General features: G+C 42.8%; 4 protein-coding genes across 5 annotated transcripts in view; 2 read left to right on the forward strand and 2 right to left on the reverse strand.

Annotated features, from left to right (window-relative positions):
- Positions 1–4,319, forward strand: part of LOC108233750 (basal body-orientation factor 1) — a 6,235-nt gene extending 1,916 nt beyond the window's left edge. Inside the window, exons 4-11 of the mRNA XM_017412412.3 lie at positions 682–762; positions 857–937; positions 1,046–1,125; positions 1,644–1,788; positions 2,327–2,817; positions 2,979–3,083; positions 3,872–3,947; positions 4,116–4,319. Coding sequence (XP_017267901.1) covers positions 682–762; positions 857–937; positions 1,046–1,125; positions 1,644–1,788; positions 2,327–2,817; positions 2,979–3,083; positions 3,872–3,932 — 1,044 coding nt within the window. The 3' untranslated portion in view covers positions 3,933–3,947; positions 4,116–4,319. The remainder of the gene's footprint in view (positions 1–681; positions 763–856; positions 938–1,045; positions 1,126–1,643; positions 1,789–2,326; positions 2,818–2,978; positions 3,084–3,871; positions 3,948–4,115) is intronic.
- Positions 4,320–4,387: 68 nt separating this feature from the next.
- LOC108233743 (methylmalonate-semialdehyde dehydrogenase [acylating], mitochondrial) lies at positions 4,388–8,276 on the reverse strand. The gene is given in 8 exon segments (XM_037977950.1): positions 4,388–4,703; positions 4,799–4,896; positions 5,765–5,880; positions 5,882–5,938; positions 6,025–6,201; positions 6,703–6,825; positions 7,183–7,347; positions 8,247–8,276. Coding segments are annotated over 8 exon segments (819 nt in total). The 3' UTR covers positions 4,388–4,650.
- A 153-nt stretch (positions 8,277–8,429) lies between these two features.
- Positions 8,430–10,667, forward strand: gstz1 (glutathione S-transferase zeta 1). 2 transcript variants are annotated; one of them, XM_017412984.3, is made up of 9 exons: positions 8,430–8,634; positions 8,956–9,007; positions 9,086–9,153; positions 9,655–9,735; positions 9,811–9,936; positions 10,011–10,086; positions 10,172–10,224; positions 10,309–10,358; positions 10,503–10,667. In XM_017412984.3, the coding sequence occupies exons 1-9, from the start codon at positions 8,605–8,607 to the stop codon at positions 10,627–10,629; spliced, it is 663 nt and encodes a 220-aa protein (XP_017268473.1). In that variant the 5' UTR covers positions 8,430–8,604; the 3' UTR covers positions 10,630–10,667.
- A 39-nt stretch (positions 10,668–10,706) lies between these two features.
- The window catches only part of zgc:163014 (uncharacterized protein LOC100038766 homolog), a 4,643-nt gene continuing 2,269 nt past the window's right edge, over positions 10,707–13,080 (reverse strand). The window contains exons 7-12 of the mRNA XM_017413706.3: positions 12,835–13,022; positions 11,906–12,102; positions 11,718–11,809; positions 11,574–11,628; positions 11,250–11,347; positions 10,707–11,170 (exon numbers count right to left, since the gene is read on the reverse strand). Of these exons, the coding sequence (XP_017269195.1) occupies positions 10,914–11,170; positions 11,250–11,347; positions 11,574–11,628; positions 11,718–11,809; positions 11,906–12,102; positions 12,835–13,022 (887 nt within the window). The 3' untranslated portion in view covers positions 10,707–10,913. The remainder of the gene's footprint in view (positions 11,171–11,249; positions 11,348–11,573; positions 11,629–11,717; positions 11,810–11,905; positions 12,103–12,834; positions 13,023–13,080) is intronic.

The following is a 13,080-nucleotide window of genomic DNA, read 5'->3' on the forward strand; positions in this document are numbered from 1 at the left end:
GGGGGGGTGGGGGGTGGGGGGGTTGGATATGGCAAAATGACGCTGAAAGTTTGCCATTCGTGGCCATATTAAGTTTTGCAGGGCGATGAAACGGTTCACTGTGGAAACGGGGACGTGAAAGCCTGAAACATGGGAAGCTCAGTCAGCCAAATGATTACCTTACAGACGCAGAGACAGATGAAGGCAGCGCTGATGACTTTTAACCCTAAAGTGGGGGATATTTTTGGAAAACTTGCCCTATGATAGATCACATATGGGGAAAATTAGAAGACGCCAACCAGCTTGTGTAAATCCTGCTGCTGTGATGTAGCCGAGCGTTCACTGAGTTATCTGAAGAATAACGATTAGGCTCAAAGTTGTAATCAGATGGTTGAGAACCTGTCATTTAGTCGTCATGTTCATGTTTGCGGGTGCGTGTGTTTCTAGTCTTCCATGATTTTGGTCACATTGTCACATTTTTGCCCAGACTGGCTTCTCCACAGTAGCATCTTAAGACGTTTAAGATGAATGATCTGTGCTCGCTGCAGCGTTTACCCTTGTGAACTCTGTTCGCCAGTTCACAAGCTGCATTTGAGGAACTTCTGCAGCGGCCCCAGCACACACAAGTTAAAGCATTAAGTGGTCTCATTTCAATGCATTGCATGAACCAAATGTTTTTTTGTTGTGTTTGTGTCTACGAAGGCCCAAGAGTTTAAAATGATCCAGGACGAAATGAGAAAACTGAAGGAGTCAAACGCCCACCAGGAGCTGGAGCTCAGCATCGTGAGGAGACGGACGACATATCAAATGTTGTTTTGTTTTTTATTTGTGAAGATGTCAAAATGCAACCAACAAGGGTGTCTTGTTTTTTTTATAGATGAGAGAAAACATGGAAATTGCTGAGAAAGAGTACAGGGAAAACCTACTCAAAACTGAGGACAATTTCCTCCAGGAAAAGGTATAAAGCCTGATGGCACCACCTAAAAACCATCCCACTGTTTCCCCAACGATATTGGTGGGAAAACAAGCTCTAATGTTAGTGCCGTTGTGTTAAATTTCCTTGCAGGCGGATCTACAGATGGAGCTGGAGGAACAACACAGTGAGGAGATAGAAATGTTAAAGGTGCAACACCATGGAGCCGTAGCGTGAGTGTTTCCGCTGCTGTTTATCCGTTTAAACTGCACCGTCATGCAGAACGCAAAGAAAAATAATTTACTCACTTAAGAGTTTATCTCCCTAAATACATATAACCAGAACTAATGTTATTCTTTTGACCACACGCCGATGACAGTGTGCGTCTCCAGCCATGAAAGGGGAGGATAATGCATGAGTGGAAGACCAGAGTTTCTTACCTTTTGAGGCCATAGGATGAGCTATTTTCACAGTTCATGAAACATCAACATTGATACTGGTGTGGCCCTGCCCGGCCTGGTCTTAGTGACAGTAATTGATTTAATTTTGAACACAAAAGTCAAACAAACCCATCCGGTGGATCCGGTTTTCTGCAAAAACAGCAAAAAAAAAAAAATTGTAATGCATTCAAAGCCACTGGCAGGCTAAAATAAAATTATAACATGGAACAAAATCAAGACTCGTACAAACGGGTTTAAACATGGAGACAAGTTTCTAAGTGGTTCTTTATTTGTTTTTGATTTTTTTTTAGTCGAATGGAAGATTCATTGCATTCAGCATTCAAGGAGCACAATGGGCTAAATAAAACACTGGAAAACAGCATGAAGGAGGTAGAGGACCTGAAGAAATTGACACATTCATTGGCTGGGGAAAACGTCTCACTGGCGCTGGAGAAGGTACCAAAAGAGAGCAAACAGCAGCGGCCCTCAGACAGAGTCCGTTTATCTTCATAAAGTCATTCCTGGTTATGAAACACTTGTCAGATCTGTGCAGAATATATTTCAGGTGGGTTTGTTTTCCCCCTTGTGCTGTTTACTTGTGCTGACCCTGCGTATTTTGCTTGTGGTCCCACTCCCATTACCCCCACCCCACCCCACCGAACTCCTGACTACTGTCCAGCCTCTCAGTGGTCGGTGGTTGCGGTGAGTTTTCCACTGGTGTCTGGGTTAAAATTTACCCGCTAATACTGAGCAGTTTTCTGGCACTGATTTGTCAAGAAAAATAAATTCTGGGCACATTAATCTCACCCCTGACGATGACAGCAAAATCACAAGAGTAAATCCGCTCTGCTTACACTAAGGCCGCTCACTCAGCAGCACAAGTTAGAACACAAATAATTACCTGTTCTACCTCTATGTTAGAAAAAAAGAAATGATATTCCAAAATTAGCTCTGTGTTAGCCATTTATATCTCCTTATATGCCTTCTGTCTCAGGAAATGCACGAGTTGACAGTAAAGAACAACGCAGCAGAGATGGGGAACTTAAAAAAGACGCTTTCAGAACTCGTGGCCAAAAATGCCTCCCTAGAGCAGGCCCTCGAGCAAACGGCGGCTAAACTTGAGCAGCAGGAGAAGAAGGAGGAGATGAACCTGGTCACCATCCAGGCCAGCCAGGTGGAGCTGGACAAACTGCAGAAGGTCCTCTCCATGCGGGAGGAGGAGATCAGGCGTGTCAGGCAGCTGGCGAGTATCATCGTGGACAAGCGCAAAGAGATGGAGAACTTCTTTCACCAAGCGCTGGATCACGTCAGGGAGGAGATTGACGCCAGCAGGCTTCGTTACAAAAAGGAGGCACTTCGAGATTACCAGTGGAGGTTAAGGGAAGCCACAGCAGGAAAGATAAAGTTCCCACCCATCCGCACCTTCAATAAAAATCCCAACAGTACCAATTCTGTGTATGCCGACATGGAGGCAGCTGCAAAATGGTACATCCACTTTCCCTCTCAATCTTTCCCATGATATGTACCCCAGTGGTTAAATCTGTGATAGTTTTAATTCACCATGTTTGCTGAAGCTAAGTTACTGGAAGCCTATATAATGAGAAAGGCTCTAAAGAAAGTAATTCTTATTTAACTTCTGCTTAAAGGCCGTATTCTCCAGGCAGTGAAGTTCAAATCTCAGATCTCACGTGGGAGCAGAAGGAACAAGTTCTCAGTCTTCTCTTTGCTAAAATGAACGGACAGGCAGAAAGGTAATAAAGCATCTCATACGAGTGGGTTACGTCTGACTTGGCAAATCTATTGCCAGTTGCTTTGCTCACCAACTACATCTCAGATATTATGTTAAAAAGCCATTTGTAATGCCCTAAAACGAGCAAAGACTTCTGCATCAATTAACTGTGAAGAACAAAGTGCAGAGACACCAGTTCAAATTGAAACGGCTGACTCCTCCCTCTTTTTAATGTTTTAAACAGCTATTTTCTCGGGAGAAGAGGATACCATAAAACATAAGTTAGGCTTCGACCAATTTTCTTTTCCATCCAGCTGCTTAAAAAGAATGAAGAAAGAGTCTAGGCACAATAGTAAAAATAGGCCCAGCCACAAAGTCGTGTGCTCGGAAACAAACATCTGGTCACGTCGATTTTCTTTCAGCTTATTGGTCCCTCTTCACGTGCACAAGCAGTTTATTTTGTTCTTTGAACACTTGTGGTCAAAGAGCAGCTGGTAACATGATTTTCAGAAAGTACTGTGCAGGGGATGAAGATGTATGGGACAGGGCAGGAAAAAGGAGAAGTATATTCATGTTAGCAGTGGTCTGGCATCTAGTGAAGCACAGAAGAAAAAACACAGAAAATTTGGCAAGTTGGGACCATCTGTAAGCTGCGTCCAAATCTGGTAGCATTCACTTAGCCTGAAGTGACCCCCATTAGAGAAGGCTGCAGGCCTGAGTGAAAAGACACAGGTCTGCTTTGAACAACGTTTCACTGGTTTGGATTAAGCTGCCACTTTGCTTCTATTTATTTATTTTTTTTCCTGATAGGAAGCACTTCCAACATCTGGCTAATTGCGCCTCCTCCGAGAAGCAGAAGAGCCCAAGCTGACACCAACGTTGCCAAGTAAAACTCAAAAAGAATGCACCAGAATAAAAACTTCTATCTCGTCCTTGCAATTTAGGAATCCTGCGCAGATTTATTGGTCCCACATTGCATGAAAAAGCAGTGGCTGCCATGTGATTTATCAAGACGGTTGCATTTTAGCGTTGAATAATGATGACTGTCTTCCAGAATTAGAGACGAGCTCTGCCCGGCGATCATCGGTCCCTCCCCCGCCTCCACCCCCCATCAGGCGCCGGAGTCCATTCTGCCGGATCTGCACCCCACCACATGACCTCAGTGAAGCCTCTACAGCTCACATCCCACTCTGAATTGTTTTCTGTGGAGCTGAATACAAGATGTGTGTTTGTGTTTATTTAAAATTTGCATACTCGGTGTGTTAATATTTGTGTTTTGTGCATAAAGTGCTTGTTTGAATTCCAGTAATATTCACCAAAATGGTTATAACCCCATTCATAAGGCACTGATGTTTGTGGGAATTCTTCACGCTAAAAATTCTTCTAAATATTTATTATTAGTATATTTAGGAGCTGACATTGACCCAAGGATGTTTTCACATCTGCAGATTTGCATCACGAACAGTTCTGAAACATAAACTGTGTTTGTTTCGTTTGTGGAGAAAGGTTTTAACGTCTCATCAGGACTTGGGAGGATTTAGCGTCCCATTGTTGGCATGGTAACCGCAGGACTTTTCAAGGCTGCATCTTCAGCTTTCCATTGTGAGGTTATGGATTTGATCTGCGTGTGGAACTGAAAACCCTGGAGAACAAAAACCATAATGTTTACATCTCAAGTCAAACGGGCACACGTGTGTTTTTCCTTTCACCGTAATCTGTGTTTACTTGGCTGCTTACTTGTTTCCCGCCGAAGTTCACGTCCTCCTGGAGGATGCTCTCGATCCGGTGAAGGAGAACATTGGCAGAGGCAAAGGGATGGGTACGCCGACTCCAACCTGCACATAACAAGGATCCTCCCTTTCATTTTCGTAAGTGTAAGTTTTGTAGAACAATTCCAGGAACCCAAATTGTTGGGACGAGCGAGACGCGGCCGATGAAAGAAATGCGGTCCGTCTGCACAGTTTATAAAACAAACCTACATGATCGCACCAAACAAGGCTAAACCTGCGGCTCACCTCTGCTGTTTTGGAAGCAAAGCACGCTCTTATTAGAGGGAGCAAAAACTAAATAAAACATTTTGTTTTGAAAACTGAAGAGGCACGGTTGGTTTCGAATGTTTGAAACAGCGGGAGTAAGTTTGGATGCACCGAGGCCTTTTGGTGAAGGTGCATGGAACGAAAAAGAAAAAAAAAGAAAGGAAAGTAGATGTTTGTTGCACAGAGGTTTGGAAAAGAGTGCAGCACATGGCCTGCACAACATTCCCCGACATGTGAACAGCAAACACAGGCATAGCTGGGCTCCACAGGCAAACAAACAGGCTGAAGGCTGGCCATGTTTATACAAAACCTAGGAATCCCTTTTGACTCTTAATTTAAGATTTCCGATCCGTTAATATTACCTGGAAAATTGTTTCTGTGCCCCTCTGTTTTCCTTCAACACACACACATATTTGCTTTATCTATTTGGAGACTTCGAGGAAGGGGAAGTGGGGAGAACAGGCCTGCTTATGGTGTGTATTTTAGGCCAGAAGCAAACAAGGACATACGTGACGTGGAAAATTATCTTTTTTTAAATATGTGAGGATTTTCAAACAGCAACATGATGTTCTCCCTGCCTGAGATGCTGCGCAGACATGACAGAGGGATGTGAACGCCTTCATTCCCCCGAACCAGAGGAGCACATTTGGACACCACAGCCACTCACCTGGCCACGTCCACTCCATGAGTGTATCTGCGTGCCGTGGCACCATTTGTGGTGAAGATGGCGGTCCTGTAGGGGTTTTTGTTGACCAAACTGATGGCATCATCTAGAGTGTCTGACCTCAAGAACAATCAGCTCGGGCCCGAAGATCTCTTCAGTGTAGCACGTCATGTCATTCTGCCAGAGCACAAAAGAAACACTCTAATATTGGCGCTTACAGACAGACGGCTTTGTATTCTGCTCTTAAAGACAAATACACATACTGTGAAACCGCTGATGATGGTGGTGCATTTAAAGTTGCCATTCTCGTAACCTTTGACCTTGACGTTCCGGCCATCCAAAGGCAGATTGGCTCCTTGGTCTACACCGCTCTGGGTCAAAGAGATCAGTGGCCCCACATCTGCACCAGGCTGGCCTTTTAACAGGGCCCCCAAAAACAATCAGATGTAATGTTACACGCCACGGTACATTAACTGCTGACAATCAAAGGTTTCTTTTGCCACAAACGCCGAGACAAGGAGAACCCCGAGGCACTCCCTGCTAAACGGATACTTGAGAGTTTCCTGTGCGGGACACAAATTTACTGAAACTCCACATCTCTATAAACAGCGAGAACCGATCACCATTTTACCTCACGCCAACGTCTTTCTGAAAGGATCTGATGGTCAAAAACCGCCATTTAGGTCCGAACCACAGATTTGGCCACAGATTTGCAGCATGACTGACTCAACAAACACTCGCTCCCAGCAGACTCCCAAGTGAAATTACAACAGAGAGAACAAGGGGAGAGGTGAGGTTAGGGCGGCATGGGTGGCCCCGAAACCAAAGGGCCCCCCTCAGGATGGCACGCGAGGTGAAATGCGGGGCGGTGGGTGTGGTGCTTGTGTTCACTCCTAGAGCCTTGGCACACTCCACCAGCTCCGGCTCTGCACGTCGCCCACCAGGACGGCTGTGGACAGGGCCATGCAGCGTTGTCCCACAGCCCCGAACGCTGCGCCCACGACCCTGTGCAGAGTGTGCTCCTTGTTGGCATCAGGCATCATCACGACGTGGTTCTTAGCTCCCTGCAGTACACAAGAAGCAGTGTAGCAACTGGTTACTCACATGTAGGGACCCCACTGGAGTCATTTAAAAAGACAGAAACAAATGAAATGATATGTTTACCTGCAGTGATACAAAGCTGTATCTTGTTTGCACATCTGTGCATTTGACAGTTACTGCTGATGTAACAGAGCTGGTCATCTACATAAAAAGAGAACCTGCACAAAAACAGAGCTGGTAGAAATTTAAATGAACAGGTTGTCCAATGCTGCCACCTTTTGGATACTTAAAGCAAGTATCAGTCATCAAACCTCTGTCTTGTTATACAGTAAATGGCTGCACTCACCATGTTGAACTGTTCCCTTTTTGACCCTTTTTACAATATTGTCCTTGATGAGCTGCCGATAGCGCAGAAAGATCTGCTGTCGAGCCAAGATGGAGGTCTCTGACCAAGAGCGAAAAGCTCTGGAGGACAGGTCTACAGCAGCCAGCATCTCCTCCTGGGTGGCTTTGGGTACAAGAGTGATCGCTTCACGAGTGGTAGCCTGCAGAGGAGAAAAGATCAGAATGAGTCAGTTCATATTGTACATTAAAGATAAATCAGATTTAATTAGTTGAGAGGATGAGTAATAAAATGGAGAGGTACAGTTATGTCAAGTATTTTAAGAATACGTTCAGGTTTCACCCAGGTGGTTTTCCCAGCAACCCTTTGGGTCTTAATTAAATAAGGAGCTGCCTTTGCTACCAAAAAGCTGTAACTTTTAGGAAAATGTACATGTCAAAGTCAAAATGTACATGTGACCACCTGAGATACTGACAGGATTATGAATATTGAGCCATTCTGAAGACTTGGACTCTACAAACTTCCCATCAATGAGGAGTTTAACACTCGGCTGTGTGGAGACAAATAATGATCTTTGCACGACATCTTGGCTTTAAGTATTAATCTGAGACAGACAACAAGGGATATTTCACTCACCACTGAGATGGAGGAGGAGTGCAAACATCCAACTTTAGGTGGGACTTAAAATAAAAATGCACCAGAGGGTCAAAATATGAAATGTGCACAGAACCAGCTGTGTGCAGTTGCAGCTTGTTGGTCAACAAGAACAGTAAGCAACTGCAAACTATAGTTATGAAAAGGGGACAAATTTAAACTGACTGAAATGCACTGCAAGTATAAAACCACATCAGTCTGAAGGTGCACTGAGGAGTCACTGTGTTTGAATAAATGCAACCACAATGACTGACAGTCCCAACTGCTTTAATTTGTAAATTAAACAAAAAAGGTGCCTTATCAGGAAGGATAATGTCATATAAAAAGGCCATTATAATTCTTTTTGTGGTCACTGGTCAGAAAACAGCGTCGCTCCGGTTTATTCTCTCTCAAAGATGGACTATTAGTGGGCGGGTCCTGAGAAAAACTTGATTCACTATTGGCTACGTGTTCGCCCTCCCACAAATAGCCCAACATGATTGGACAGCTGTCAATGCAATCTGACCAATCACCATCTAACATATTAAAGTCCCGCCTTAGCTTCTCAATTCGACCTGCTATTGGATGATAACGATAAGTCTCCGGAACACCGTTAGCTAAACAGGATGTTATGTAACTTGGAGCTGAATTGTGACCAAAAGTTTAAAAAAAAAAAAATCACTGCAGCAACTTTTTTAGCCTTGTGCGCCATTTCTACTTTTTATCTTTAAGACCAAAAATATTGTTTACTGCAAAATATGTAGAAGATAATCGCCGCTTCTTTTGAACAGGAAGTGCAGTTTATTCTGCAAAATTAGCTGCAGCAATGCAGCTAACGCTAGCTAGCCTAGCCAAGGTACTGTAATGTTTGTTCCTGTTAGCTTTCTGTTTAGCCTATGTACTCCAGCTGTTTAATGCAGCCCAGATGCTGCTTAGTCATGGACCAAAGATTAGGTAGGAGGGAGCTTAGGGACGTTTCTCATTGGCTGCTGGACGATGATGGGATGTCACAGAAAAAAAAAAAATCTACTTGTAAAACTTGACCCACTTGAGTTGAGGTAAAGCTAGAACCAAAGAGTTATGGCAACACAAACAAAGGTGAACTGAGGCAAATAAAAGCATGACAGAACAATGCAATAATTTTCAAACTGAATAGTTTTTCGTTTTCCCCGTTTAGCCTGTACTTTATGGATACTTCAGAAGTTCCTGCTCCTGGAGGGTCCGCATTGGTGAGTCAGAGCCTGAAGCTACTCAGCTGAATTGTTAGTCAAGTCATTTGAACATTAACTTATTTTTGTCGTGCACAGCTTTTGCTCTTAAAGGCATTGAGTATGACCAGGTTCCAGTCAATCTCATCAAAGACGGAGGGCAGCAGGTACATTTACAGATTCATGTTCTTCATTATAACTCTGATATTATGACTCCTCTTCCAGGTCGTGGTTCATCCTGATAGTTACAGCTGTGACTAAAAACTAAAGGTGAAGCAGTGTGTGCAGCTTTAATCAAGGCAGAATGCAGTGACTAACAACTCATTTCAGAGCTGAGATTCCAGACAGCACAAAGTCAGTATAACTAGAATTGGTAGTATTGGTATTATGTGAAAATGTATTTAGTCATTCTGAGTTTGTTGCGAGTAAAGCATTCCCTAAAAGAAGTGCTGACAGGACATCAAGTGATCAGATTTAATGGTAATAGTTTTGTCAGTAGTATAAAACTGGACATAAAAAGAGCATCTCTCTAAAGGTAGAGTTGGGATGAAGCTTGGGACGAATGGGTCACTGAGTACAAGTTAAAAATGTGTTCAAATGAACAACAAATACATATGAAAAGTTAAAAAAAAAAAGTCTTGACCTGACAGTTTCTTTTTACGTCTCAGCTTAAAGAGCAGTATAAAGCTCTGAACCCAATGCAGCAAGTACCTGCAGTGGAAATAGATGGCATCACTCTCTCTCAATCAGTAAGTTGAAGAACTATTAAAATGCTCTTTGGTTCAACCTGAATAATAAAAATAAGTGTTATTTTGCTCACATAGCTCGCAGTGATCCAGTACATTGATGAGACCAGACCGGGACCTCGTCTTCTTCCTACAGACCCAAAGGCACGTGCTCAGGTTCGAATAATAAGCGACCTCATTGCCTCTGGAATTCAGCCTCTGCAGGTGAGTCTAAAATTGAGATTTATCCACTTGGATTTACAGACACCGCAGTAATCATTTCCATGTGGGCTTTTCAGAATTTGTATGTGCTCCAGAAAATAGGAGCAGAGAAGGTACAGTGGGCGCAGCACTTCATTAACCGTGGTTTTCAAGGTTGGTGGAAGTTTCTGTTTTTAAAAAACCCTTGTTGCATAAATCATGTCTCCAGTAGGGTTTAAATGGATCATTTCTCCTCCAGCTCTAGAGCCGATTCTGAAGCAAATCTCTGGCAAATACTGTGTAGGTGACGAGGTAAGAGCGGGATAATCGGATCAGAAATCAACAGGAAGATGAGCTTCAGCAGACTTCTCATTCTGCTCATTGCTTTTCTTGTAGATTTCCATGGCAGATATTTGTCTGGTGCCTCAGGTCTATAATGCAGAGAGGTAAGGAAACATGTTCTGTGATATCAGGAGAAATGGCACTTTCAGGTTCATTTGTCACACTGAACAAGAAGTGATCCAACATACGTTTTATGGCGTTTTATACTAGATTTGATTTCAGCATGTTTTGCTTTTTTTATTCTCCAGGTTTAAAGTGGACGTCGAGCAGTATCCAACAATCAAAAGATTAAACGAGACCCTACTTGAGACCGAAGCTTTCAAAGTGAGTCATCCATCTCGGCAGCCAGATACCCCTGCTGATCTTCGAGCATGAGACGTGTGCACAGTTAATAAAGTGATTTAAAAGTAAAACCGTTTTACTGAATCAATTTTAAATAATGAAGCCTTGACTTAAGGAGATGGATTATATCAAATTTAATCTTAGTAACTCTCATTCATACAAATTTGCAGGGAACATTTAGAGCACATAATGTGTAAATCATGCAAATCACAGATTTGTTTTGCAAAGTGCCAAACCTCAGTAATCAGTGCATGCTGTGTGTTGACAGTATGGATGATTAGGAGTTAAATCAAGCAGGTGAAAACACTCATTTCACATCAGATCAAGTCAGTCATTGTTGCCTGAACGTGATCATTAGTAATCTCCACGGTGCACCTGAATGTGTCGTTGTAGAAGGAACCGGAGCAATCTGACCCGCCGAACACCAGCAAGGTGCACTTAATATTTGTGTCATCATACTGTGGGTGCTTCCCAGACTGAGCTGGGATGGAACGGCCCACATTTGTCATGCTGTGTCCTGCACGGGGCTTGGAGCAAAGCTGTGGAGACGCCACTGAACTCCACGTACGGGTGTCTGAAAAGAAATGACCTTTTGGTTTGAACAACTCACAGATGGGAGCAGAATTTTACCAAAGAAAGGGATCAGAACTGACCCATATTGAAGATATGTACATCTAGCAGAGCTCCAATTGCACTGCATCCCCCGCTGATCAAAATCCTGTTATCCAATACTGGAACTGCTGCATGAAATCTGTCCATTTACATGTAAAAGGCTTCTATTTATTCTACATATTGTCAGGTACAGATTACTTTATGTTCAACTAAACAAAAAGTTAGCAATGCCAGGAAATTATTGAAAATTCTGATTTCTAAATATAAAAATAAATGTTGCTTTTTAGGTCAAAACACTCAAGAAATCTAAAAGCAGATGGCCATGCCTGATGACATTTATCAAGGTTGATTAGTTCTGTACTCACCCTCGAGGCAGAGGTGGCATGTTTGCACTTTTCACAGCTGTGTACTCCATCAATCCTTCAACCAGACGGGAAATTACAACCATCAGTGAGAAATCAGGCCTCAAACCTCTCACGAAAAAGGCATCAAATCAAACCTTTTCTTACCCAAATCTAAAACGTGGAGATCGTTGAGGTAGGCCGCCGTTTTCCGTCCACCGAAAATGACAAGTTTCTGAGGGAGAAGTGTAGCAGTGTGCCTGTTTAAATAGGAACAGGGTTGTTACATTAAAATTTTAAACACATTATTCTGCCTAAAGTTAAATGGCTGCGGTGGTTCCGCAAAGACGACTGACCCAAAGCGAGGCAGAGGCTTGTTCCCTTCCACAATGGGTTTGTACCAGAGTTCATGCTCAGGGTTGAAGATGTACAGAGCATTACTGCACGATTTATCCCCCAACGAGTGGCTTGGCTGAACTCCTCCAAAGACAAAAAGCTCTTTCTTGTAAAACACCGCTGAGTGATATGCCAGATTTGGCACATTTCCTTTAGCCTTGAAAAAGAGGAAGTTCTAAATCACTAACAAAAACATTTCACAGACACGTCCAAGTGTTGTTTAAGTGGAGAGTACATATCAGAAACACAAGGATTATGTAAAAAAAAAATTTAAAAAAGAGCCTTTTAAAAGATGTTTATGCAATTGTTTTGAAGAAAAGAAAAATAGAGATATTACACAAAACTTTCATTTAACAGCTGATTCTTTTTAAGAATTCTAAACATTTCTAAAAGAATAAGAAAGTTGTTGTATTTACTGGCATTTTTAGATAATAAAAAAAAACCTTTAACAGAGGAGCTGTCGGCTAAAACAGTGGAAACTTTAATGGAGTTTGGTTGTTCTCAGTTATGTCTTAAAGACTGAAGCTAACAAACAAAAGAGCTTCTACTAAAAGGAAACATTAAAGGTGGACCACAGAAAATACTGCAAGGACAGAAAACATGATCAGAAATGAATATTTCTTACATAATTGTAAGATATAAAATGACATTACAGTTAAATCCAAACCAGCAAAACAAACCAACTCTTAAGGGAACAACAAAGAAAACAGAACAAAAAGGAGAAAAACGAACACTGATCGTAGATGATTGGATGAAAGTGATATTCACAACTAAGTGCTGATTGATTTCATCAATTCTCTTTACAATTGACTGCTTTGTTTGAACACATTATAAACAGCTGGATAAGATTCTCTGAAAGGAACGATTTCATACGTTTTAACAAACCTACAGTGACAAGCGTCCACTTCCAGGTCAGAGTATTAAGGACGTACACCTCGCTGTAGCTCTGATCCTCCCTCAGGCCACCGTACACGTAGACTGCCCGAGAGTCTGGGTCATAAGTTGCAGTGTGTCCTCCGGCACACGGGGGCATGGGTCCAGAAGAAGAGGAGTTCATGGGGAACCAGAAGTCACCGTCTGAAAAGATGTCACACAGCCATCATGGAGAACAGAGTTATGAGCAGCAGGGGGCCTC

The sequence above is a fragment of the Kryptolebias marmoratus genome, linkage group LG10 (assembly GCF_001649575.2).
Source record: "Kryptolebias marmoratus isolate JLee-2015 linkage group LG10, ASM164957v2, whole genome shotgun sequence".
NCBI lineage: Eukaryota > Metazoa > Chordata > Actinopteri > Cyprinodontiformes > Rivulidae > Kryptolebias > Kryptolebias marmoratus.